This window comes from Furipterus horrens, unplaced genomic scaffold (assembly GCF_987537825.1).
Source record: "Furipterus horrens unplaced genomic scaffold, mFurHor1.1.pri manual_scaffold_2, whole genome shotgun sequence".
NCBI lineage: Eukaryota > Metazoa > Chordata > Mammalia > Chiroptera > Furipteridae > Furipterus > Furipterus horrens.
The window spans coordinates 8389329-8415151 of record NW_028327172.1 but is presented as its reverse complement, the minus strand read 5'-3'; the positions used below and the strand labels follow the sequence as shown (position 1 = coordinate 8415151).

Below are 25823 nucleotides of genomic sequence, written 5' to 3'. Positions count from 1 at the left end.
ACCCAGGGGTCACCACTGGCCTCCTTCCCATCCCTCCAAATACCTTGATCACTCGGCCTCAGGACCTCCCTCTGCCTGCTACACTCCTCCTGTTTACAGCCCCCATTCAGGCTCCCGCGCGACCATCAGCAGCCCCGAAAGGCCCTTCCTGACCACCCAACCTAAAGCAGCCACACGCCGCACCGGAACTCCCTTCATGGTGCATTTGCTTTCTGGTCTTTTTTATTTACCACTTACTGGCTGCTGTCTCCCCTCGAACTGGTCCTACTTCAGATTTTCAAACGCCAGTTACAAAACCTCCATCCTGATTTAAGGCAGCTGGGGACAGGTTTCCTCTCGCTTACAGCTGAAGATCCTTGCTCATATGCTCAGTTCCCACCAGCAAGAAAAGGCCATCTTGCCCACGCTTGTCCCTCCCTGCCCGGCACGTCACGGCCTACAGGGACATGAAAGTACATGCTGGCAAACGGCTTGTAGATTTGTTTGTTTTCTCTGATTTCTGTGGTGCAATTTAAAAAAGGGGTGGGTGGTAGGAGTGACCCCAGGGCCCCCTCCCCTGATGCCCAGCACCAGGAGTCCCTGCCACAGACACACACAGGCAGGTGCCTCAGTTTATTGTTTTCTTTTTTTAATGAAACTAGATCACTGCTTACAAAATCCTGCGTGAGCGCTCGTGCCCATCCCTTCACAGTTCCCTCGGCTCTGCCTGCCCCCGTCGCCCAGGAAATGGAACGAGGCGGCTGCAGAATGGCCACCATTGGCTCGGCGACCCACATGGGCGAGAGGCCTGGGTTCCAGCCCTGAGCCTGCCGAGGGTGGCAGTGCTACTCCCCACAGCCGTTCCCGTCAGGCCTGCAGGCTCCTGGGCGTGGTCCAGGCCACCACGGGTCTCGGGCCACCAGACCAGAATGAAATGTTGTGAATGTCCCACCCCATGGCCACCCCACCCCCCAGTAGTCTCTCCCCTTCCTGCCCCCACCCCACCCCTAACTCTACCCCAGCACTGAGAAGCCGCCCAGCTCCCGTCGGAAGGGACAGGGCCTACAGGCTGTAGAACTTGAGGCTCCTGTCCATGCCCGTGGAAGCGATGAACTTGGCGTGGTGCCCGAAGGCCACCCCTGTGGTCAGGCCGCTATGCTCTGAGGAGAGAAACAAGAGGCATCAGTGAGAGGCTGAGCCCCTTTGGGTGGGAGCACGGACCCCACGAGGACATGTGTCCAGCCCACCCAGTCCCGCCCTCGAAGCTTTCCACAGTGCCTGTGACTGCAGGCTCCCGAAGGCAGGGCTCCAGTCGGGCCCGCGCGACATTCACCCGCAGGGCCTCCCGCGGCCCGTGGCCCGTGGCAGGCGCTCGGTGCTGCTGGTGGGCCGAGTGAACGGAGGACTGTTGGCTCCCCTCGCCTGAGCTCTGGAAGCAACTGCAATTCTGCTCAAGCGCCGGGGCTGACCGTGCGCTCTGCAGAGCACGGAGCCAGGAAGCACGCAGAGTCCTGTCCGCCACATCGCACACCTTGCTGTTTTTAAAATTTAGCCAAGTTTTCAGTTTGGTTTAAATGTCAGTCATCAGCTTGTGGCGATCTACCTGATTCTAACTCCTTGCGCGTAACTGGAACAGCCCATCAGCTTGTTCTAGCTCCCGGGGTTCCAACTCCAGGGGACCTGGGCCCCTAGCACAGGGCAGGGCTGGGGCTGGGGCGGGCGCGGAAGAGGCTGGGTGACATTCCCCACGGGCCTCAGGAAGTTCATGAACGTCAGTGCAAATGCCTTCACATAAGGTTAGGACCACACCGGGAGCCAACCAGCTCCCCACGACACAGTCCCCCTGGCTCCCAGCCTGCCCCTCCACCTCACTCGGCTCCACATCACAACACCGGGTCCAGGGAAGGGTTCAAGCCCACGGACCGTACAATTAAGCCTGGACACCTCTCAAACACCACGCACTGAGCAGGTTCAGGAGAATACGTGGGTGGAGAAGTATCTTGTGTCCTGCCCACAACCTCCTAATGGGGACAAGAACTGTATCACAAAGACAGCAGCAGCTCCATTCATTCAGCTTCTAAGTGTGTGGCAGGCACCCTGTCACCATGCATGCCACCTCTGCGCCACCAGCAGGCACAATCTGCAAAGCAGTACCTACGTGTCCATTTTAAAGGTGGAGGAGCTTCTCTAGCACTTGCCATTGCAGTTAAGTCATTATTTGTGAAGTCACCTGCATCTGCCTTCCTGACCTGACAGAAACCCATCAGCACAAAGACCCGATCTCTTGCACCCACTGCTCTAATCCCACGATGGACTCGGATACAATACTGAACGATAACAATGACAAATCCTTTGTTTGCCAGACACTGTCCTAGCACGCTCATACACACACTCATCTAAATCCCACCTCAGCCCTAATGCTATGCACTATTATCATGCCCCAGAGAGGTCAAGTACTTGCCCTACAACACACAGCTTAAAGCGGCAGAGCCAGCATTTAAAGCCAAGCACATCACCTCTTGAGTCCATTTTCTTAGTCACTAAACTCTACTGGCTCAGGTTGTGATTAAAAGCTGCTGAGGCATATTAATGCCTACCCCTAGGAATTCCTAACCCAGTGAGACTTCCCCACTTCCCTCTGGGCTGGAACACCCAGAGACCTCAGGACCCCAGGGCCAGCCTCTACCTGTAAAGTGAAGAATCTCTGTCCACTGTTTGCAGATGTAGATCTGGACATCTGTGCCCCCAAGGGCCAGGTAGGTTCCGCTCTGGTCAAAGATCAGTGACTTCACCTGCCAGAGTCAGAACAGAGGTCACATGAGGGGAACAGAAACTAGGGGGCAACTGGGAATGAAGAGAAGTTTAGATTAATTCAGGGAATCATTGACAAATGAGGAGGCCACCGAGAAGACGCACCTCAAAGTTGTTATCCAGCTGCAGTGTCTTGAAGTTCTTGAGCTTACGCAGATCCCAGAGCTTGACAGAGGAGTCGTCGGCCGCAGTAGCCAGGTAGTAGCCGTTCTCGGAGAAGGCAATGCTGGTGATGGGGCCCGAGTGGCCAGGGAAGTTCGCCACGTTGGTGCGCTCCTACAGATGGAGGGCGGGTAGTAAAATGTCACCTACTGGTTGTGAGGGGGTAACGGAGCTCACCAAACTCCGACCTCTGAGATGTCCTCCTCCGCCTCTCAGGGAAGGAGAGCCAGCAGGAATAGCAGCGGGGTGGCCCACCCCAAGGCCCGGACTACCACCATCAGGTCACACACAGAGCCACTGTCTCTCTACCCTTGGGAAACCCCCAGGACCAGACGCCACAAGCCTTTAACCACACTGAGTAGCCAGTCATAAGGGCTCTGACCCTGAGGCTCAGGTGAAGGCAACCGTGTCCTACCTTCAAGTCCCAGATCTTGATCTGAGAATCCATGGTTCCTGTTCCAAAAATGAGTCCATCGGGATGGAACTGTGCGCAGGTGAGAGCTGTGGAGAAGGGAGAGGGACCTCTGGTCAGGGTCCCCTGGGGGAGACTAAGCATGGCAGGAGGAGGCTTCCTCTTCCTCACGGTCCCCGCTGCACCCAGCACAATGCCTGCCACTCAGCAGATAGTGGCGCTAAGTGTATTTTTACAAGAACAAGCAAGCAGATAAAACATAAAAATAAATGATAAACAGCAAACGAAGAGACAACTTACAGCAGCCAGAGGTCTCATCTGTCACCTTGGTGAGCACACGCCCTGTCTGGATGTCAGAGAAGGCCCAGTACTAAAGAAACAGAGACATGAAGCCAGTAAGAAAGGGGGCCTCCTCAGGAAGCAGAGACCCCAGTTCAGCATGCCCTGGGAAAGCTGGCTCCTCTCGGCAGAAGAGACATTCTCTCCGGGGTTCCAGGGAACCGGCTGGGGCCGGTAAGCTGTCCCCTCCTCCCCCCATGTTCAAGGCCTCTGCAGGGCCCTGGCTGAGACCACACCTGGTCATCAGAGGAGCTCAGGAGATAGTCGCCAGTAGCGTGGAGGCTGAGGCCTGTCACAGAGCTCTCATGGGCCCGAACCACCTGTACACAAGAGGCGTTTGGGACGGACCAAATCCTGATGGTGGCATCCGGGGAGGCAGAAAACACCAGCTCCTAGAGGAAAGCAGAGGCCAAGGATGAGAGAGAGAAGAGGCGGACTGCAACCTTCTCACCAAAGGGGCTGGGGATGGCTCCCACCCCACAGCTGCTCCTCCTTTCAGCTCCACCCTGCCTGGAACCACCCCCCCACCCATGATGCCCGGGAGGGCCACCGGTAAATGACATTAAAATGATAAATCCGACAGTATTTGGCCTTGGAGAGGAGGCCTTGCCACCTAGTGGTGAAAAGCATAACTGCAGCAGAGTGCAATCCCCAACACCTTGAAAGGTGGGGTGAGTCCAGCTGGGGAAAGGCACTGCTGCTTTCTGTTTCCTGAACGACCCACGCAGCCAGTGCCTACTGTCTGGGACGGCGCACGTCCGCGCCGTCCTGGGTCTGGAAGGAGCTGCAAGGGCATGTTCGGTGTCTCCCACACTTAAGGATTCTTAGAAAAACTTGGGACAGGGAGAGAACTTACATAGTGCCACCAACTCATTATTTTTGTCAGGACATTGAAAACTATCAGGGTAAACCAACCACTGTCTTTTGCCAACGTGATGTCATAAGAGAAATATTAGCCCCCAGCAGTTAACTGTCCTGGATCTAAAAATTCAAATCCCACAATGTCATGAGTCTGGTCTCATGAACTGCCCTGGCCCTCTAAACCAGCAGTCCCCCGTCTATTTCAGTAGACCCCACTTTCTTTTTATTTTATTTTTTTTATTTTTTATTTAGAGAGAGGGGAAGGGAGGAAGAGAGAGGGAGAGAAACATCTATCTGCTGCCTCTCCCGTGCCCGCAGGTGGGGACCTGACCCACAACCCAGGCATGTGTCCCGACTGGGAATCGAACCCGCGACCCTTCCGTCTGTGGACAATGCCCAACCCACTGAGCCACACCAGCCAGAGCTCAATATACCCCACTTTCCCACAGTCAACATCAAGTTTGTAGCCCTCTCAAGGATCATGGGAATACTTCTTCACATCTATGAGTCAAGATTTTATTGAGCTTTGTGTTCTGCAGTTTGTATTATAAACACAATAGGGTTCTTTCCTTTTCCTAACAAACTATTTCAATGCTTTTGGAAGCTACACATTTCCTCTCTCTGCCTGGTCTGAAGACCTGTTTTAGTGGGTCCTATTGAATAAAGGGGAACCCTAGGACTCCAAACAGAGGCCCCTAAATGTCTACTCTAGAGAGTCAGAGCTCTTTCTCAGGCCTACTACACTTTACCAAGGAGAGAGCAGGGGTGGGTACGGGTTCGGGACCCTAAACCGCGAAACAGAGCTCAGGAACGAGGGGCCAAGGGTGACCAGGAGAACCCCTTACCTGGGAAGGGTGAAACACCACACTGGTGACTTTCTTGGTATGGCCTTTGAGGGTGGCCAAGATTTGCTCAGAAGTCTTGTCGAAGACAACAACATTTTTATCCGCCCCACCTGGAAAGGACCCATGAGATCCAAAAATAAGTCAGGCCCTTCCAGGTGCCCTTGCTGAAGGAGGTACTCTTGTCTCCAAGCTCATGCACAAGACAGCGGCATGAACCTTCCCTGCCACTCCCCACCATCCCCCGCCACCCCCCCCAACCGACCGGCCTGCTGGGCCAGGCAGGCCAGCTCTCACCAGTGAGGATCTTGTTGGTGTCGGAAGGGCAGAGGTCCAGGGCGAGGATCCCCGGAATGCTGGCACTGTGCAACCCCTGTGCACACCAAACCCAGTCAGGCAGAATCAAGGCAGGCCACAAAGCCACACACTCCCCCATGGCCACCCTGAGCCCAGGGAACAAGAGCGACTTGTGTTCCTTATTCATTGCACTTGGCCTTCTGCATGGACGCAGTACCTCCCTCTCTCCATTACCAGGAAAGCCAGAGCTGGGCAGGAAGAGAAGCCCTGACAACTCAGCAGCCAAGCTAGAAACGGGGCCAGAGGCCCTGGAGAGCCCTCTGCCCAACGCGCCCTGGGCTGGCCTGCCCACTCAGAAACAGCACGGAGGGCCCTGTGTCTGAGATCGAGGGGACCTGGCCACTCACCACATGGGATGCCACCTGCCGGTATTTGCTGAGCTCTTCTGGCTTCACGAGCTCCTCAGGCACAGTCTTCCCTCTCTGAGAAAAAGGAAAAGCCCCCCAAGAAAAATGGCAATGAGTGCAGGGCTCAGCCAGCCCCCTTTCCTCAGGAGGCAACTGCCTCCACCTGGCCAACTCTCTCCCCTGGCTCTGGGGGAAGACTCACCTTCTTACGCTCCGTGGTTAGCACAGTGGCCTTGTCTTGAAGCTGGGGAAGAGAGGAGGATATACTTAGCGTGAGACACGTTATTTTGCCAGGGCAACGGTATGTTGGATGCTGGTAACATCAGCAAAAGCTGCCAGGGTCTGTGTTAAAGGCTTACAAGCATTGTGATCTCTTTTTACTCCCACTCCAAGCATATAAGTTGGGTACCGATGACCTTATTTCACATAAGAGAAGTGAAATCACTTGCCCAAGGCCGCAGAGGCGGCAAGTGGCCAAGCGAGGAGAGAGCCAGCTCTGCAGAGCTCCCAGACCTGGTCTCTGCCACTAAGATGAGAGCCGTGGGGCAGGCTGACAAGCTGAACTCTTTGGCAAAGACACACACTTTCAAGCCCTGCAAAGGGATTCCGTGAGCGTGACAGAGCAGTGGACCAGAGAGCAGGCCAGCTCTGCGTATTGTGAGCTGTGCCTTGGGACCGGGTCTCCGACTCTCCATCTATAAAATAAAAATGCTAATCCCTGTCCTGTCTCCTCAGAGGTAAAAGACATGAGAACATGTAACAAAGTGCCTGAACACCTGCAACAAACCCCAATAACAAGGGCTACAAATTGCACTCATCAGTAATTAGTCTGTTAAATTCCTGTAAGTCTGTGCAGTAGGTACTATCATTCGCATTTCAGAAGCAAGGGAAACGGACACAGAACGGATGGTGATGTCAGTCCAAGGTCATAAAGCTGATCAATGGTGGCATCAAAACACCAACCCAGGCAGCCTGGTCCGAGTCTGTGCTCTGCACGACTCTACTTTTTCTCCAGGTGGATGGGATTTTTATTCAATGGGACTCAAGGCTGAGAAGTGAGGGTCTATCAGCATTCCCACCAAGTGAGGGCACGACCTACCTTCTGGATAATCTCGGGGGTCATTCCCACCAGCTCGCCCAAATCCATTGGTTCGCCTGCACCCTGAAGGGAAGAAAGGGGCAGGTGAGGGAGGCATGGAACGCCGAAGACACTCACAGGAGAGCCGCGTGAGCCACCGCACACACAACAGCGGCTGGCAAAAGGGGGCCGGGGACGACACTCACCACAACACTTGGCTGGGAGCTCGGCACAGCCTGGGGCACGATGAGACCAGCCTGCGGCTTCAGGGTAGCCAGAGCTGAGAGAGAAACCAGCGTTAGAAATGGGGTACGATGAAGCGGGACCAGCCCGGAGTGGGGGGTCGGGGGGAGAGGCTGCACCTTCTCGGGCAGCGGTGACCTCCTTGGTGAGACGGGCGATGACACGGCAGGCGGCGTCGTGCTGGTACAGCGCGTGGGAAAGCTCCTGGCGGGTGGTCTGCAGCTGCTGGCGCAGCGTGAAGCTGTGCAGCATGACCGCGTCCTGGAAGGAGGAAACACCGCCGTGAGGGGTGAGGAGGAGCGGGGAGCAGCCCGCACGCAGCCCCTGAAGAGAGGACCGTGCCTCCATCCCACGGCCTGGACCAGCATCAGTGATCCTGAGTGCACACAGACAGCAGCGGGAGCCGGCTCCTCCCCACCCCCACCTTCACTATTTACCAGCGAATCTCCTACGTCATGCCATCGTCTCCCCAAGAGGGACTAGCGATGCTGCTGCTGTTTACCGACTGCTCTTATGTGTCCAGCACTGTGCCAGGCGGTTCCTCAAGATAGACTCACTCACTGAAATCTTAGAGCACCTACTATGTGTCGGTGCAGCTCTTTCTTGGTGCTGAGGATATACCCATAGCTGAAACAAGCCCCTCCTGTCATGAAATGTGTACTTGAATTCTCCCCGAACCCTGACAGGCACTAATCCATGTCGTATAGTCAGGAAAACGAGAACTGGAACCTGAGCACCTTGCCTAAGGTCACATGGCATGTGAGCAATGGGGCTAAGCACGGAACCCAGGTCTGTGTGACTGCAACAGCCAGGCCCCTCCTCCACGATGAGCCCGCCCCTCCAAAGGGAAAATAACGGCTCCACCGTTGCCACCCGCACGTCTTAGTCCAGTGATGTCTTCAAGTGGGGAAGACACCAATTCTTTGGCAGGGACTCACCCACTCATCCTGTAAGGCCTTCAGGATGGCTGGGATGCTCGTGGCCGAGGGGGGCTTGGGCCGGATTGGGTGAGCAACTGTAGAGAGAGGGAAAGCACGCATGAAGGACCACAGCCCGGGCTTCTCCGCCACTCTTCGCCCCTTTAGCTTCTGTTAACAGACCACCATCTCCTCCTCCCCTGCACTGGCACCAGCTCCCACCCTCTCGGGCTCTGTGCTAAGACGGCCCTGGGCGGCGACCAGCCCCCAGCACCTTTGATGTCGATAAGCTGCTCCTCGGACAGAGGCTGGTTGTTGACAGGGTCTGTGCCATTCTCCGCAATGTACTTCTCAATGAGCCGCCGCTCGTAGACATGATTAGAGACAGGGGACACGCACGGGTGCTCTGGCACTTCATTGGAGACTGAGGAGGAAAGGCAGGCACGTGAACCTGGGGTGGTGAAAGGGACCTTGGGCCAAGGGGATGTCTCATCTGCTGCTGGCCATAAGACCACGCATCCCCACGCTCAACTAACAGGAATCAAGATGTGACACCAAGCCACTTTTGTATTGTCCCCAGAATGCTTCCCAGCTACATCACTAGCTTCTCCATCAGTCTCCTGACAGTCAGATAGCCAACAAGTAATTACTGTACAATTACTATGTGCAAGGCACTTAAGAGCTGTCCACCAATCATCCCTGCCCATCTCATTTTGAACAAAGATGCTTGGGCACCATTATACTCCGGGACACAGAGCGACACATGAGGCCACCCAAATCTCAGTCTAGAGCAGCGATTTTCAACCGTTTTCATCTCATGGCACAGATACACTAATTACTAAAAGTCTATGACACAGCAAAAACTAGACCAAAAAAAAGAAAAATGTATAACTTTGATTCATTCATACCAGACAGCTATTGTTGTGTTAGCTCCTGACATTTTGTTATGTGACCATCTAAGAGGAAAAGATCAGTGCCCTTGACAAAATAATCAGGTATTGCATGTTTTTAAAATTCTTGCAGCACACCAGCTGAAAAATCTCTGGTCTACAGCCTCGATGGATTATCAGACAAAGAAATTACAAAGCAGTGCGGTAAATGCTATAAGTAACACAAGACATGTACAGGTTGTTTACTAGTTACCAAGCAAGCACAACCGTAAACACTTCCCATAGATGAGCTCATCCTCACCATCGCCCATCACAGAATTATCGTTTACACGCCCGTCTCAGCAGCCTGTGCACCCGCGGGGACCGAGATGGCAGCCGGTCTCTGGCCACACAGCCGCCCAGCAAGCACTCGGTAAACATCTACCAGGTGCGCGAATGCGAGGAAGGATGGCGCTGCGGATGCGGGGCAAAGGCTTCCTCAAGACGGGAAGGAAACAATAACTGCGAAAATACTCCGCAAACTGTGGCTCCTTCCACGTGAGGGGTTCCCTTTCCTAGTCATCCCTGCCCTTCCTTCCTCGCTTTTTTTTCGGATTTAAGGAGAGCTTCTAAGAGTAAACGGCTCAACAGTTAGGAAACGAACAGAGAAAGGGATAAGAAAGGGAGAGTCGCCCAACGAAACACTGCAAATGGAAAACGTCTTCAGGCTACACTAAAATACCAAAGGGAAGACGGTACGATTCTGAAAAAAAGCACGGACTCAGGATCGGGGAACGGGGCGCCGTCCCCCAGCTCCGCACTTCACTGGGCAGCAGGGGACAGGCCACCTCGAGCGTGCCGTCCTCATCTGCAAAAACGGACCTCTACTCCGGCTTTGGAGAATTCTTGTGAGGATAAAACGAGACCACAGACTTAGAGGCGCAGCGTAAACCAGTCGAGGCTTCATAAAGGTTCGCTGTTTTCATTAGTCCTACAGGGTGGATCTGGGAGATAGAGACCTGGCTCCCAGCCCCGTCACTGCCTCTAACTCGCTGTGCGACCTTCGCAAATTGCAGAAGCTCTGCTCCCCCAGCGGGGTCTCAGACAACGTCCCATGCAATGCTCTCGTTTTGCAGGGGAAACTGAGGCCCAGAATCTAGCAGCAGGTCACAAAGCCTATCGAAGGCAGATGCTGCACCAGCCCTGGGTACCCTGACTGCTGCACCAGAGCTGGCTTCCCTGCACGAGCTCCCGCTCTTCAGGCCTCAATTCCCACTGCGTAAACGAGGTGGCTGGCCTCAGTGATGTCGCGACGATAAACTTGAGGTGTTACGTAAACTGTAAAGCGCTGCGCAAATGCATCCCACGCTCAGGAGGACGACCCCCGTGCTGACAAGCCGCCGCCCTCCTTTCCCGGGAGTCCCGTTTGCACCTCTGGCCCTGCCCCGGAGCCGCAGCGGCCTGCAGATCCTCCCGCTCGGCTCTCCGGCCTCCTGCGACCCGCGATCTGCCGCAGCCGATACTCACTAGAGCAGATCAGGGACATGGCGCCGTTGCTGTGCTCCGAGGCACCACACACGGGGCTCCGGGATTAGCTTCGCAGCTGCCGCGGGCCAGTTCTTGTTCCCCTCCCGCCCCCCCGCTTCCGGGAGGCTCCGTGGCAAGCGGGCCGCTGCCGCGCCGAGCGACGATCGCGTAGCCCTTCACGTGGGACTGCGGCGGGTCGCGCGCTCCACACTCCAGCACTCAACGGAAACTGCCCCTTCCCAGAATGCAACCAGGCAGGAAAAGGCTTGTCAGAGAACTCTCGGCTATTTCCGGACCAACGAGGCTCCTTCCGTAAAGCGCTCCCCAGGGCGGAGGGAGAAGAGATTCGGAACTACATTTCCCATGATGCAGTGGGAATTGAAAGCCAATGCCATTCAGCAGCATTTTAGAGACCTGTACGCGCTGGGCCACGGGACCATAGTCTTGCAAACTCTGGGGTACGCGGGAATTTCCTAACGAGCTCGGTAAAATGCGTATTTCTGAGATCTGCCTTAGAGAGTCTGCATTTTCGGTGCGTGCCCCACGTGATACCCAGGTGTTTCTCGGACTACCCTTTGAGAGACACCGCTAGGTGACCCGGTGAAGAAGGGCAGATGCAGATGGATTGAGAAGCTAACACCGGCCAAGAAACCGTTTTTGGTCCTCCCTTTGCCACCAATTTGCTTTGCAATCTTGAGCAAGTCTTCAGCTTCTCTACCCCTTTTCTACATGACTTCTGGGTCCCTTCCAACTCAGATCGTGTAGAATTCTTTGTGGATGCCTATACAATAAGATATTCCCGGAAATCATGTACAGAACATGTGGTGTGGGCTATCAGGGGTCCAGACCAAGAAGCAGGACACGCAGGTGTGCTTAGTGAAGTCTTCTTCACTGAAGAGTTGTGATCTTGACTTTGACAGGTGGCCAAATTCAGAAAGAAGAGAACAGAGGGTATCCCAAGAGGAGGAACAACACAAGCAAAGGCTTGGAGAGAATAAAAATTGCAGGTATGAACGGTAGTATGGCAGAGTTGTCAAATACGTGGACCCTGTGCTCTAATCCCACTAGTAAACTGTGAACTTCGCTGCCTAATTTCCTCACCTGAAAAAGGGCAGTGATAACAAAGGTTGAACTAACTTACAGGGTTGAGGTGAGGACTTACTATTTAAAAAGTGCTTTGAACTAAACGACACATAGTTAAGTGCGATGTAAATATTCATATTTCTTATCCTTATCCCAAAAGCCAAGCCAGATTGTCCAAACTACTGTCATCTCACCCTGCACCAATAAAATAGCATCCTAATTGGTCCTGCTGCTTCTTTTTTAAATTGTTTTCCTATTGTTATAGAAACAGGGGAGTCCAAAAATCCCCCGAGTTTGCAGCTGGGGGATGGGGAGAAGGAAGCAGCTTTCAGAATGCCTCCACACGCCTGAGGCTGGTGGCTGGTGTCTTTCATTATGCAAAATTGCTTGGATGCTTCCAAGGCCTCAGGTGGGTGGGAGGAGTCTTGAACCAGGGGACGGTATGGAAAGCACACAGAGCCTACGTGGGGTTCTGTGAATGGTCAGAACTGTTGGCAACACCCACTGCCTCAGAGGACGCAGTCAGGGATATATAGGCAGCTGCGAACACTTTAGGGGGGCGGCGCGCTCTGGGGCCGTCTCCCTCACTGGCGGGTGTTCGCAGGGGTGCTCTGGCGAAGGGGAGGAGGTCCACACGGTTTACAGAAAGAAGACAGTTTGCAAGGAGGCTGAGAATCCCGGCGGTTCTGCATTGAGAGCTGGAGGGCACCACAGCACAGAAAGGACCTCCCCAATCAGATTGAATGATTGGCAGCCGCTGGTAAAGCTGAACTGTGTTTGGGAAGTAGGGAAACAGTGTTTCTGACCTTCCTAAAACTGGCTAGGTTTGGTAGGGGGGAAGGCAAGGATATGTGTAACTGTTAAATAAACAATTTTCTTTTCACTCAACTGTAATATTAAGAGTTGTAATTCTGGCGGCGGGCAATCGGACCCCTAACTAAAGAGCCCGTGGATTTGTTTTCAATCGGAGCAGCCCAGGGGTTCTGTAACACTATTACAGTTGTCTCATTTTACTCCCTTAGCTCTCCCCTGCTCCGTCTACCTCCCCCCTTTCCCACAGTCAATCCCCATTTAGCTGTCCATGTCCAAGGGTCATTTATACTAGTTTCCTTGACTAGACCCTTCCCCTTCTTCCCCCCCTTTCCCCCTCCCCCTGGTATTGCTTCTAATCCACTTCCCAAAAAACAGCCAGTGATCTACTTTCAATGAAAAATCATTTTCACTACTCCCCAGGCTTTTCAGTCATGTAACAAATATTGATTGGGTGCCTCCTATCTGATAACTGGAGATACAAATGGTGAACAAGAAAGACAAGGTTTCTGCTTTTTTGGAGCTTACATTCTGGGGGGCCAGGGGAACCAGTAAACACCTAGACAATCAACACAGGAGAAAATCCCAGACTGGCCAGTGCTAAGAATAAAACAAATTGAAGTAAAGTGGATAGGAGGTGCTGTGGCTCAGAGGGATGCGCTACTTTAAGCAGGGAGGGCATCTGTGAGGAGGTGACATTTTTAGCTGAGACCTCAATGAGGGTTTTTCTGGCAGAGGAAACTCGTCCCCCAAGTCCTGCACCATTCAGCCCACATTGACCTCCCCAGTCTCACCTCATCTTCTCTCCAGCCACACTGGTCTTTCAGGTTCTCAAACTTACCCACTCTAGCTGGTTCCAGTACCTTTGCCTGGAACAATTATCTCAACTCCCTCCCTCCTTCCCTTTTCCACTCATACCTTCCAAAGTAAACTTCAATTTCACCTTAAATGGTGCTTCCTCTGGAGCCTTTTTCTTAACCCCTAACTGAAGTTTAGTTCCCACAGCGTCCTGTAGTTCTCTGAGCCACTCTGGAGAACTATGATCATTTAACTGTTTACAGATATCGGTTTGATATCTGGGTTCTCCACTAGAACGTAAACTGCAATGGCAAGAACCATAGTTGTTCTGGTCACTGTTGTGTCTCAGTCTAACATGGTACCTGACACACAGCAGGAATGTCATAACTTGTTGCTCCAACGATAGGCTCCCTGACAAGCCAGGTATCTTAAGTACCTGAATGTGGTAGAAAATAAAATGGATCCGTTTAGTCTGGGCCTTGAACCAGAGGTGGTTAGACTTCTTGGGGTTGGAAGCAGAACAGTTGAGCTATAGAGTAATAACCACACTTCCAGAAGATTCTTCTGGAAGATACCTACCTAACTGGATGGGTTGGAGAAGGACAGAGACTCAGTAACTCATTCATTGGACTTTATTGGGGACACACAGTGTGCCAGTCAGGCACTGCACTAAGCACTGGGGATACCACTGTGAGTGAAACCAGAGGTGTTCCTCTACCGGGGAGTTTATGGGGGTGACAGAAGAATGGAGGAAAAATGGAGTCTTTTCAAGGCTTTTGATTTTCAAAAGCCAGCACCTCAGCACACAGAAAGGATTTGGGGCATTTGACTTTGGAGGAAATAGTGCAGGTAAGAACTTGATCTCAGAGGCCTCCCTACTTCCCCCAACCTCAGCCTCTCCACAGAGAAAGGAGATGCAGATTACCTAGGCTTGGAAGGGGGAAACATGGTAGGAAGGGGATATATGCATAGCTGTTGGTGGGTCCCTGAGAAAGGAACTCTATGTCCTGATCCACTGGCCAATAATGTAAAAGAAGCTCCATGTCCTGGGAAGATTTAGGGGCAAACTGTGTGGACAAGTGACTGCAGAAAGTCAAGATAGGGACTATACAAAATAGTCACTTTAACTGCTAAAATTTTTAACATTATGAAGGTTGAGGCATAAGGAAAGATTCCATTCTTCTTCTAACTAGCCTGGGAACTTAAACTTTTTTTTTAACCTTCCAGTCCTGCATCAATGCCTGGATATACATCTTGACATATACAAGAACTCCAGATAATCCTCTGAGTACGCCTTGAAGGGCTCAGGTATCCAGAACACTGACGTGACCAGACTTCCTGGCACCCATCTTCTGGGCCACCTGGCATCCATCATCCAGACTGCACGACATCTGACTGATACAACAGTCCCTCTCTATATCGAGGTTCACTCATTGTGGCCTCGCTATGTCGTGGGATTTTTAAAAATATTGTATTTAATTATTTATCGCGAATTTTTTGCTATATTGCGGAATTTTGCAGTACTGTATACGTATGTTGTTAAAGTTACGTAGGTATAAGAGTGTAGAATATGTTTAAGAACATAAGTAGTGTTTATAAAAGTGGAGAAGATTAATAAGGGAGTGGGAAAGGTTAATAAGGAACTGGGAACAGTTTATAAGCGTGTGGGAAGGGTTTATAAAGGCTTAAAATATATATAAGTACTAAAATAAATGTAAGGTTCCTACTTTGCAGATTTTCACCTATTGCGTGGGGGTTTAGAACGTCATCGTGTGGGGGACCCACGATAAGTGAGGGAATACTGTAATTATCTGGGCCTACCCTATGGCTAAGAATGTAGGACTGATAATTCTCAAGAATGTACTTTTTACTATAAGAACTATTAACTATTCTTTCTTCTTTGGAACACTTTCTGGCGTTCTTGCCTAGTTGTGTTCCCAGATTGCAAACTCTAAGACCCTTTAATCATTATCATTTATTTCCAGCAAAGCCTCCAGACTCTATGAGTTCATTCCACATGACAGAGGATTAGGCAGGATAATACAGCTCACACAGCTGACACTGAGGATTAGATGAATCCTTCCCCTCTCTCCTCTGTGACCCTATGTTAATTTTCCAAAAGGTGTGTACCTACATCATGAAAATCAAGGAGGGGAAAAACCCTGAACTGTCTGATGTCTGAGATCGTTTCTACCACTCCGATGGAAAACAGAGTTAAAAAGAAATACACTAGTCGTAAGTGGGAAAAGTTACATTTCTTGCACAGGAAAGTCTGTGTCCTGAGGTTGGTAGTCCTACAAATCAGAAACAATCTCACAAGCAAGGGTAAAGTTGCAAATGTTGGGAAGGCTGGACGCTACCAGAGCCTGTTGGGGAAGAAAGAGACTCTTAGCTGAGGCAGGAAGCGATGAGGGTCCAGACCAAGACAGAAGCGCAGACAAACAGCTGAAGGAAAGAAACAACTGGAAGAGGTGACAGGCTAGTTTCTCCTGTGCATATAGCCTGGGAAGAAGACAGAATTAGAAGGCTGGTTCCGGTGGGTAGGGGATGGGGGTGGACAGGGTTCCGCTTTAGTGTTGAGTTTCAGGAACTGCTTTGATATCAAAGGGGAGCTTTCCCAGGGCGGCCAACGTGATTAGGACAGCAACTTGGATTTTTTAAAAATGTACAGTGACTTCATTGAATCTCCACATCTGCTATTAAGTGTTTTTATATAGAAACAACTGAGACTCACTGATGAACCGACGTGCCTAGAATTACAAAGCTGGCACGGAATCACCTTATTCCATACTCCTGCCCCGCCCGCCCCGCCCCACGCTGCCGATTTTCGTAGACTGGGGTCTGGGGGTCGGCTCCTTGCCTCCTCTACACTTACACGAACACTTGGGCGCCAGCTGCACAGAGCGGGTGTGGCACTGCTCTCAGAGAGCAGATGCGCGTCCCCAGCGTTGTGTGGCTCGAACCGCGCCAACACCTCTTCCCTTTGTGCCTTTTCGGCGCGAAAAGTTTCTCCAAATACCAAGGGCTCTTGGGCGCCCCGCCGTGGGAACACTGCCCAGGAGGCACTGAGAAGCTGGAGGAATGAGTTGCCCGAAATGCCGAGGGGCCGGAGGGGCGGCTAGGCTTCGACCCCGAACTCAAAGATCCAGTTTACCCACTCTACAGCCCAGATAAGGTCACGTCTTTCTCCTCTCCCGCCGGACTTCCGTTCCCAGCACGGGCTTCCAGTCCCACTCTTCTCCCGGTGGGAAAGCTGGAGAAAAACAAACCTCGAGAGTACGGCGCATGCGCAGGAGCACACCCGGTTGGGGCCGAGGGAGCGGCAGGCACCCGGGCACCCGCCGCTTTGCGCGTGCGCAGACGATAAAGCACCACCCGGGGACCGAGGCGCGGGTTTAGTGGCGCGTTTTAGCGAAGTCGCAAGTGAAGGGCTGCAGTGGCCGAAGGCTGGTGAGTGCGGGCCGAAACCGGAGCTCGGGGGCAGGCGGGGCCGAGGAGGCGGCAGCCACGGCAGGCGGGGCCGGGGTGGAGCTGCGAGACCAGGCGAGCACGACTGGGTAGGGGTCCGACGTCGCGAGGTGGGAAAGGGAACTGGGGACCCGGATCCTCGTTGCTATGCAACAAGGGGCGTCGTTACTAGGTAACAGGAGGCGCGTGTTTCCTGGGAGCACAGGGTTCGGAGCAGTGCTCAGAAGTCCTGCGGAGGTGCGGCGGCGGCCAGGCTGGGGAAAGAAGCCAGCGCTGGGCACCTCGCCCCCGACCCCCACCCCATGGGCCAGCCTCGTGCGGCCCCGCTCTGAGCCCTTTAGGGTACCCCGAACCCATGGGCCGCGCTGGGTCCGTTGCCAGAGTCGCCACCCAGCAAGGGCTTGGCAGGGGACACGCTGTTCGAAATAGCGCATGTCACTGACACCCTGTCTCGGGGAGGCTGGGCCCTGAGGAGGGCTCGTACGGCTGGGAAGCTGCCCCTTTGCCTGTCGCCCTGCCCCCAAACAGTTGCTGGGGAGCAGCTGTCAGGGGGTTAGCGGGGGCTGCCCCCACCTGCCAGGACGCTGACTTCATTCCCCCGCAGTAGCAGCTTCGCCCGGTCTAAGAGCTTCCTTTCAGCACAGCTGCCCTTCTTGGGTGGCCGCTGCATATTTGGATCAACTTTAAAATAAGCCCCTCTTCCCTCCTTTCCAGGGCTCTCCGTTGCTGCTCTCACAGCTTCTTGGCGGGCTTCTAATATTCATTTAACGAGCATGCATTAATCATCATTCTTCTATACCAGGCGCTCGGAACTCCAAGAAAAGTTAGCAGTCGGGTCTGACCGGGAGATGCTCAAAGTCTAAAAGGGGAAGCAGTCTTAGCTTACATTGTAGCTAAATTCTGCTACAATGTAATGAGTGGGATATTGGCAATTTGTGGACTGCAACATTTCTATAGTTGTTTGCAGTATACAACGTTCTTGCAGAAACATGGTAACTCCTTTCAATGACTCTTAACCCTGCTTAACCCCATTTCACATTTGAGAAGACTGAAACTCAAAAAAAGTGCTAGGCATAAGGCAGTGGCTTCTAATTTGTGGCAAATCGAGCCTGGGACCAAAATGGAGGGTCCTTTGTACACTGCTACAGTTTTAGGGCTTTGCCTAGAGTATACTTCTCCCTGCACTACTGATGGTGGTTATGCATCAGAAATCCCTGGGAGATCTGAAAACACACGTTTGAGCCTTCTGCCCCTGGTGGGGCAGATATCACGATGGTCGACCCAAATTGAGGATGGCTGCTCCATAGGGGCAACTGGGAGCAATGATGGGGGGAAATCAGGGCCAGCAGAGGGCACTAAGTCAGCTGCCCCTCCTGCCACATTGTGATTCATGCAGTGAAAGGAAACTAGGCAGAGGAAGGAGCATTGGCAGGGGATGTGGGGACCGCCCCACCCTGCCCTCTTAGCAAACCACACCTAAACATATGGTGTCTTCTCACTACCAGAGTCAAAGGAGGCAGTTTTCCACGCTCAGCCAGGTTTTCCTGCCCCTGCCTGAACCATGTTGCAGCTGCCTGAACCTCAGTGGAAGGGCTAGTCCCAATTTTTTGCTGTCCTCATGCCTCTTGATACAAAAACCATGAGCTGTAAGCCCTGCAGGTGGGTCATCTCCCGGGGTGTAGTCTTCTGCTGGGAATTCTGGATGTCCTCTCATTTTGAGCTTATTGATGTTGGGGAGAACTGTAATTGCCTTGAGGGCAGGGACCATGTCTTATTTAGCCAGTGTGGGGGTGTGGAATGAGCAAAAGGACAATATTTAGATTTTGGGTCATGGAGTCAACTCCCAGTTCTGCCCTGTGAACTTGAACAAGTCACTTGACCTCTTTAAGCCATAGTTTTCTGAGTAAAATATGGAGAGTAGCAATGCCTTATAAGATTTTTCTAAGAGTTAAATAAAGTGGTGAAATAACAAGCACTTTGTAAACTATAAAGCAACACAATATATATATATATGTGTATGTACACACACACACATAGTTTGTTATCATTGAGTGCCTGCTATTGGAGGCTAGGCATTGCAGGCGGTGAAGACACTGAAGACATACTTTCTCTCAGAGCTCGAGACTGCTTCTGCTCTTGACCATGGCTTCTTTTTAGGAAAAGTGTTTGATTGGGCTGAAGTCAGGAAGCCTAATGGTGACGGTTCAGATTCTTGCTGCCTGGGATTAACATGGAAGAAAAGGGAAAGTCTCCTGTCAAAGAAAACAATCTGAAGAAATGGACCAGCCAGTAATCTGCACCCTTATCTGCAAAGGGCACGCTCCACAGTTATGTTAGATTAAGTTTCAAGTGCATGTCAGAAGGTCAGCTGTCAGGGTAATACCAGCCTCACTGAGGAGGGTTTATTTCAGGGTCCCCCGGTTCCCCTCAACTGGATCTGGTGGCCACTTGAAAGTGGAGGCTAGTGCCAAAGTCAGCAGGCTGCCATGCGGGGAGCAGCTCATGTCACCCTGACCTAGAATGGAGGAGGCGGCATCTGATGCCTGCTGGTGGAGGTCCTTGGATATAGAATCCAGCCCAATATAGCAACCCTGCTCTTTTAACTCACCGGTGTGGTTATGACCCAGATAGCTCATCTCCGGCCACTGGTAGGCAGGAACCATCTGGTTCTTGAGTTGTGCCAAAAAGAGTAGAAGGCTTCCCAGCCTAGGGTCGTTCCACATGAATTGCATGTTTGCAGCCCTGCTTGATCCTACAGGTCTCAGGGGAGACTTAGAGCAGCTGTTTCAGGGCCAGAAAGCGCCTGAATGTGATATTTTTATAAATAACCCTTTCTTGAACAAGCTCTCTTCCCTCTCCTCCATCCTGATGGCTCTGATTTCTGGCCAACTCTCTGAGTGCCCTGGTAACTGCAGAAACTTCCAGCACCTGGTTGCTCCTACCGCAGAGGTATGACTTAGCCGCTGATCATGAGGTCTGAGTCATGGAAACTCCCTGGAGCTATAGGTTCATTTCTGAGCCTGGAAGAGAGGAGGGTATTTGCTGGGGCCACTTGACATTTTTCAAACATGGTGGCAAAGAGAAGTTGGGATTGAAATCATTTCTTGGCTGATCCTCATCTGCTTCAACGAGTTGGTTCTTGTTGGGTTCTTAACTTGTCTGTAATACAGCATCAGGTAACAGACAAGATCAGAGCCCAAAACACCAAGTGGTTAAGTGAATTGTCACTTAATTGTCACAGTAATTCACGGAGATGACTAGTAGATGCCAAATTTCCTTTAGCTCGCAAATAATCTATTGTGTGACTTTCTCAATTACTTCTGAGACTTACGTTGGAGACTGTATGGCAGGATAGTGTGTACAAGAGGTCTGATGGGAGGCACACCTGCTGGATTCAAATCCTGGTCTTTCCACTTGCTTCTTATCCCGCCTCGGTTTCTTCATCAGTCAAATGGGGGATAATAACAATCCCTCCATGATGGGTTGTTATGAGGATTAAATGAGGTAGGTAGTGCATGGTTAGCTTTTTATTAATAATAATATCTTTCCTTAAAGGTTGTGCTTTATAACCCTTTGCCTACATTGAGGGCTGGAGCGTTGAGTTCCTTCTGAGTCCGTGCGTCTCAGCTTTGGACAGTGGAATCACGTGGGGAGCTTTTTCAGGTCTAAGCCTAGGCTACATCCAGACAGTGAGAGCAGAACCTCTGGGTGTGGGACAGCGGAATCAGTCCTGTGTGAAGCTCCCACATGATTCCCATGAGCAGCCACAGTTGAGAGCTGCACTATGACCTTCACACCAGCGAGTATGCAATTTGGGGGCAGAAGCTTGGGTTCGAATCCTGGCCTTTCTACTTTGCCCAGTGGCCTGGGGCAAATACTTCACTACTGTTTCAGTTTCTTCTCATCTGTACCAATAAGGGTGAGGAGGATAATACCCACCTCACATTATGGTCCTGCAGAGCAAACGGCATATGTGCACTTATATTCTTGTTTGAGCACGTAACTGAGAACTTTTCTTTGTATTGTTATAAGGTGGTAATCCTAAGTGTGCAATTTTTAAGTTGTTTTTTTTTTTTTTTAATTTTGTCTTTATCTTAAATAGAGTATAAACTCTTTGGGGACAAAGCCTTGTAGCCTTATAATTTTTTTAATGCCCAAAGTACCTAAGACACAGAGACAGGCATTCAGATTTTTGTCAGTCTTTAAAAAACATTTTTTTTTTAATGATTTGAGAGAAAGAGAGAGAGAAAAACATCAATTTGTTGTTCCACTTATTTATGCACTCATTGGTTGCATACATGTGCCCTGACCGGAGATTGAACTGGCAACTTTGGCATATTGGGACGATGTTCTAACCAACTAAGCTGCCTGGCTGGGCCAGGTCTTCAGATTTTTAGAACTGGAGTAAGCGAGTAAGCATTAGAGAGATCTTTTCATCCACCCTGCGGCATTGAGTAATCCTCACTGGTTAATGCAAGTGGTAAAGAAACTGAAAGAGGAATCCATGAATCAGGTGGTTGTGCCCAGCTTAAGTTGGCAAGTCCCAGCTCTGCCTTTCTCAACTAGCAGGGCGGGGGTGGAGGAGGGTGTTGGGGCAGGTCATCGCTGAGACGGGGCGGGGGGGGGGGGTGGTTTCGACGCCATTCTGGCTCTCTGTTCACCCTGTGCTTCTCTCCCTACAGACTCAGCATGGCAGGTTCAGGCAGTACTTGGCCTTTGGGCAAGCATCTGTTTAAAGTCACCCTGATGATCCTAGTGGCCCTCGTCCTCCTCCACTCAGCATCATCTGAGTCCCCTCGAGACTTTGTGCTACCTGGCCAGCAGAAGAGGGAGGTCCCAGGTGATCTCTTGAGCCAGATAGGGCGGTCCATGCGGAGAACACTGGATGCCTGGGTCGGGCCAGAGACCATGCACCTGGTTTCTGAGGTAAGGAAGGTGGTCCCTGCTGTGACTACACACACAGGGAAAGATAAAGGAGGAAACACCGCCACCCCAATCTGGGCTCCACATCTGTGTGTCATTCATAATCCCTGGTGCAGATCTCCCCAAATTCTACAAAAGGACGCAGACAGTTTGCACCCCCATTGTTCAAATTCTGCCCTAAGGCCCTTAGCTCTACCCCAGTCTTTCACTTGTGCCTGCCACTTCTTGCCGGAAAGACCAGGACATGAGCCATTTTTACAAACCCATGTCACTGGGTGACTATAGCTTCTGACTTCGGTCTACATTTGACCTCAAGTCTTAAGCTGGCAAAATGTCATTTCCTCTGCTACAGAGGCTGGAGCAGGGCTGGCTCAGGAGCTGGAGGCAGGGCTGGCTCTTCTGCCTAATGGCGTCCCAAAGATGGCATGGCATACTTACGGGAGATAGTACCAAACAGCCGAGATGATCATTTGTGACATCTATGATTTAGTAGAGCTGATTGACTTCTTTTTCACTGAACGTCCTAGCCCTTTATAGCTGTTACTTCAAACACCTTCATGATTCTCTGGGAGGCTAGAAGGGTCCCAATTTTGCAGGGTGATGACAACAGGGATTTGATGATTCCCCCACCCACATACACCTCCTACCACCAGCAAAATGTTGAAGCAAATCAGTTGAATTAGGGCCCAGATGTCCTGGGTTCTAGTTCAGGAAGGAGGATGGCCTGCTGTCCATCCCTGTCCACCCTGCGGCCGGGCCCGGGTAGACACCCCTGTGGCTGAGAAGCAGGTGGGAGATGCCTCTGCTGGGCCTCGCCTGTGCAGTGGTGGTGAGGCTTGGAGGAGAAGCACCTCATTAATTATGGATTCATCTCAGCCCTGCTCTTTCCACAGACCACGTCTCAGGTGATGTGGGCCATCTCCTCAGCCATCTCTGTGGGCTGCTTCGCTCTGTCTGGGATCTCCGCACAGCTGCTGAATGCCTTGGGCCTAGATGGTGAGTGGCCGACACCTGGTTATGTCAGCTGGAGCTTAGCCTGTCACTTCCTGTTTGTGGGCGTTTGTCTTTTCAGGGTCTAAACATTTCCCCAGCCTCCTGACACCTCCCAGGTTTCCCCAGAGGCCAGCATAAGAGCAGGCCAAAAACTACTACCCTCTACCACGCATTAGCTTCAAGTCAGGAGAAGCATCACGCTAAGGCATAGTATCTCATTTAACTCACCCACAGCCCAGAGAACTACTCCCATGTTGTAGATGACACAGGTTCAGCCAAGGGAAGTAATCGACCCATGGCTGGCAGGAGCCAGAGCCGAGCGATTCAAGCTCACACCGCTGTAACCCTGGGGGAGAGGATTTTTATTTCCTTTGTAGGGATGGAGGGGGTGGTGGTTAAGTCCTCCCATTCTTTGGGTTCTAACTCCCTCCTCCCCCACTGGCCCCTCACCGCTCCAGGTTGGCTGATTCTGTGACTCTTCCTCCTTTCAGGAGATCACTTCACCCAGTGCCTGAAGCTCAGCCCCAGCCAGGTCCAGACCTTCCTGCTGTGGGGAGGGGCAGCCCTGGTAATCTACTGGTTTCTGTCCCTTCTCCTCGGCTTGCTCTTGGCCTTGTTAGGGCGGATCCTGTGGGGCCTGAAGCTTGTTCTCTTCTTGGTCGGCTTTGTGGCCCTGGTGAGGTCGGTGCCCGACCCTTCCACCAGGGCCTTGCTCCTCCTGGCCTTGCTGACCCTCTACGCTTTGCTGAGCCGGCTCACAGGCAGCCGGGCCTCGGGGGCCCAGCTGGAGGCCAAGATTCGGGCACTGGAGCGCCAGGTGGAAGAGATGCGCTGGCGGCAGAGGCGAGTGGCCAAGGGGACCCGGGGTGTGGAAGAGGAGTGAGAAGGACACCTGACAATGCCACCCTTCATCATACCAAAGAGCTGAGCTGCTTCTGGGTCGCTGGCCCTCCTTCTGGCCTCCTGCCCCTCTCTTGCCCTGTCTTCAGAACCTGGATCTCTGCACCAGACCCCCTGCTGGTCCTCTGTCTGGGGTTGGTTTGTTCTCTTCCCCCTTTCTCTGCTCCCAGCACTCTCAGCCAGGGTAGTGTGGAGAGCAACCTCCCCCACCCCCCAGCTTTTGCTTCCACGCTCAGCAAACATCATCTAACACCACTGCCACTGGCCCCTGTGACTCTGCCACCACCTTGCCATCCTGCTGCTGCTCCTGCTCTCCTGTCCTTCTTTTGCCCTTCCTTTGCCAAGTTCCAGCTCCCTTCCTGTTTGTCTCCTTCCAGCCCTGTGCTCCAACCAAACCACTGTCCCTCAAGGCCTGCCCCTGTCCCCTTTACTGCCCAGCGTGGGAAAGAGACAGGGTATATGGGACTTGAGGGGAAGAGAAATGGGGATGCTCCCCCATGGGGCTGGGGGCGAGACGTACACTGAGTCTGTTACAAGTGCCTTAATCGGAGCGAGCGGGCCGTCTGCTTGCCCGCTGCTGTACTGTAGGTAGGAAAGCGTGCCGTGGCTGCTTTGTGTCAAGAAGAGTGTGGTTCCTCTCAGGACCTGGATTCCCCTTCAGCCAAAGCAAAAGCTGATGGCTTCGTAGTCTGCGCCTGCACACAGGACTGTGCAGTGGCCGTGAGATCCCCTGTGGGGATTTCAGGGACCTGAGGAGGACGGAGGCTTCCTCCTTGTCTGCTAAGCTCCAGGCGGGACACCATCTCTCTCTCCACTCACTGCCACCAAGGAGTCGCTGATCAGGGCCCGCTCCAGTGGCCTGGGAAGATTGATGATGGAGCAGATACACCAGAGATGGCACCACAGCCTTTTCCCTTCACACGCTCTGCAGGGAGCAGGGGGAGCCCACCCCTCTCTGTCAGGACGCTCAGTCTCCCTCAGAGGCTCTGGTGGAGCTGGGCATCCTCCTCTGCCAGGCCGGGCCCATGACCCATGAAGAGTGAATAAATGCCCAGTTCTTACTGTTACAGTTTGATATGGAATCACAGCTGCAGTGATATATGTTTTTTTAATCAGCGCTTGGTTGGTTTTAAATAAAGTGCTCGCCATTTTATTATCTTGTTCGCGTGAAATGTATTACTCAAAGTCCGGATTGCTTTGGTTTCACACTCTACAGCTAAACCCATTTCTGCAGAGCCCCACAGCTTTCTGGACTTCTCCCAGTGGGTGCAGTGTGAAGCAGGGACCAAGGGAAGGAGGGGTGGGGGCAGGAAGGAAGGCTGGTACCAGGTACCCTTCCCTCCAGGACCATGACGCATGAGGGAGGTATGGCCCGATATGAGGCTTCCAGGGACTGACCAGCACCCCCACCCCTTTGTGCAGGAGTGTCAAAGCCTGGCCCACAGCCCAGAGACTTGCCTGCCCTCCCTTTTCCCCCCCACCAGACAGGAGTTTCCTGCACCGTGGTTCTCCGCCCAGCCCATAGATTTAATCAATTGTTTTGTGGAGGGGCCTGGGCATGTTTTGTTTTGGGTTTTTGTTTTTTTCTTAGCTGCCCTGGAGATGCTAAGGTTTAGCCAGGTGCCCTGCTCTGGAACCTGTCCCAGCACTTCGTCGCTGGCAAGCCTGGCCCAGGAGGCCAGTACCAGGGAGACAGGCCTTCCCGCAGGATCAGAGACAAGTTCTCACACCTCTAGGCCCACCTGCCCCTCTGCATGGGGCTGGGCATGAAATTCCAGCGGCCTGCACCTGGAGCCCTTCCTCCCCAGCAGTGGCGCTCGGTCAGGGCAGGCCAAAGTGGTTGTCACCCGGCCCTATTGGCTCCCATTCACCCCTTGTCCAGCCCTGGAGCACGGTCTCTCTTGTCCTTGAATTTGGGTTCTGATTCAGGTGTCAGATGCCTTTACAGGTGAGCTTCGTGTGGGGCCGAGAAGAGGCAGAGGAAGTGGCTTTTTCCTCCTTAGTCGGGAGCTACTGAGAGGGAGCAAACGGAAAGCGTCCTGTCCCTCCTGGCAAAGGCGGGTCAGTCTTCTGTTCCTCAGTCTCCAGGGAAGTGGCCTTCTTC

General features: G+C 52.5%; 2 protein-coding genes across 3 annotated transcripts; one reads left to right on the top strand and one right to left on the bottom strand.

Moving 5' to 3' along the window:
• Window positions 1-985: 985 nt before the first annotated feature.
• Window positions 986-10998, bottom strand: PRPF19 (pre-mRNA processing factor 19). The gene is made up of 16 exons (XM_090260827.1): window positions 10745-10998; window positions 8623-8772; window positions 8370-8446; window positions 7551-7692; window positions 7395-7468; window positions 7210-7272; window positions 6313-6354; window positions 6111-6185; window positions 5704-5779; window positions 5410-5519; window positions 3940-4095; window positions 3665-3734; window positions 3368-3453; window positions 2896-3066; window positions 2666-2771; window positions 986-1139 (listed from the first exon to the last, which is right to left on the bottom strand). The coding sequence occupies exons 1-16, from the start codon at window positions 10761-10763 to the stop codon at window positions 1042-1044; spliced, it is 1515 nt and encodes a 504-aa protein (XP_090116953.1). The 5' UTR covers window positions 10764-10998; the 3' UTR covers window positions 986-1041.
• Window positions 10999-16505: 5507 nt separating this feature from the next.
• TMEM109 (transmembrane protein 109) lies at window positions 16506-24872 on the top strand. 2 transcript variants are annotated; one of them, XM_090260813.1, is made up of 4 exons: window positions 16506-16610; window positions 21586-21829; window positions 22720-22822; window positions 23311-24872. In XM_090260813.1, the coding sequence occupies exons 2-4, from the start codon at window positions 21593-21595 to the stop codon at window positions 23700-23702; spliced, it is 732 nt and encodes a 243-aa protein (XP_090116939.1). In that variant the 5' UTR covers window positions 16506-16610; window positions 21586-21592; the 3' UTR covers window positions 23703-24872. The 2 variants fall into 2 exon arrangements, with proteins under 2 accessions (XP_090116939.1, XP_090116931.1); XM_090260805.1 differs by lacking the exon at window positions 16506-16610 and adding an exon at window positions 16746-16885.
• Window positions 24873-25823: the final 951 nt, after the last annotated feature.